Source organism: Saprolegnia diclina (assembly GCF_000281045.1).
Source record: "Saprolegnia diclina VS20 unplaced genomic scaffold supercont1.33, whole genome shotgun sequence".
Lineage (NCBI taxonomy): Eukaryota > Oomycota > Saprolegniomycetes > Saprolegniales > Saprolegniaceae > Saprolegnia > Saprolegnia diclina.
In genome coordinates this window covers 1-1,277 of record NW_008246100.1, presented here as the reverse complement: position 1 = coordinate 1,277, position 1,277 = coordinate 1, and the positions used below count along the sequence as shown (strand labels likewise).

Here is a 1,277-nt window from a genome sequence, read left to right as displayed (position 1 = left end):
CCACTCAAGCCGTACAAAAATCGAAGCGTCTACTACCAGTGGGAGTTGGCGCTGTAGTGTGAAAGCTATGTCGCCGGGGATGCGTTCGAGGAATTGAACTGTTGGTGGACGTTCGACGATCGGTCCACCATTCTGGGTTCGACTTGACATTCGGCAAGATGAGGTGTGGGTGAGGTGCCGGTACAGCTGCTGCAGCAAGCTTCCCGGCCGCGCACAGCGAATGCAGGCGCTGAACTGATTCATCACGCTAGCAGCCTGCAGCGATGACGTGTGCCAAGGTCGAGTGCTCCCACAGCGTTCAGCTGGTGCCTTAGATTCTTGGCCGTTGCATTTAATTTCTGCCCGATTTTGGATTGGCTCACGTTCTATAAGTGCAAAGCAACGCAAAGTGTGGCAAGGGGGAGCTGCAACGGCGCATCCATGTCAATTTGCCACATCATGAAGACACTCGGTGGGTGATAGCCAGCTGGGTGATAGCTACGCTTTTCATATTATAAAAAGTGTCGAGATTAGCAACTAGTTGAAAGCTAGGGGCTCACACAGGCTTCGCGCACGGACGGCCGTGACGGCGTTTCGTCCTCGTCGAGCATCTCTCGTCAACGAGTGGATGACGAGACTTCGGGATATCATTTGGACCAATCAAATGCATTGTTATTGAAGTGAGTATATTCAGAGAAAATTTACACTCAACTGATTTTGGTGCTCGACGGCTGCAGCGGCGAGGCTTGGCCGTGTTGAAGGCGAGGCGCACTAGTATGGATGGCGCAAGCGGGGACGAGGTGGTCACGAAGCCAGGCGTCGTGGCGCAGGGCGTGCATCATGTGGAAGAGGCACATCGTTTGGGTATTCAGCATCAAGTGGTGAAGATGTAGCTTGGTCAAGAACGTGGTGCGGGTAGCGGCCGCTTCGGGCGTCACGGCGGGCGCCTCGGGACGGAAAACACGGTCTTTTCGGGCGAGCCAGACACTGTGCAGCACACAGGCTCGTAGGATCGGCCTCATCATGTCGACCGCGCGTCGGCGGTAGTGGTAAGCCGTCACCAGCGGCTCAAACAAGAGCGCGTATAGCGTCGTGCGGAGTTCCAGTTCCAGCGCACTTCGTAGCGGAGCAGTAAGTGCTCGTACGTCTCGGCAGCACCACAGACCAGACAACCTTGGGCGTCTTCACCCAGGAAGTTAAGCCGGGTGCGGACTGCGATGGTGCCCAGCACGATGCTCTACATGAAGTCAGCGTAGCGCGGCAGGGCGTGGTCGGGCCGCGTGGGAAGGAGGCAGGTG

General features: G+C 56.7%; 1 protein-coding gene across 1 annotated transcript; it reads right to left on the bottom strand.

Moving 5' to 3' along the window:
* Positions 1-686: 686 nt before the first annotated feature.
* Positions 687-1,055, bottom strand: SDRG_09944 (hypothetical protein; the record flags this gene model as incomplete). The annotated part of the gene is made up of 1 exon (XM_008615911.1): positions 687-1,055. The coding sequence occupies exon 1, from the start codon at positions 1,002-1,004 to the stop codon at positions 687-689; it is 318 nt and encodes a 105-aa protein (XP_008614133.1). The 5' UTR covers positions 1,005-1,055.
* Positions 1,056-1,277: the final 222 nt, after the last annotated feature.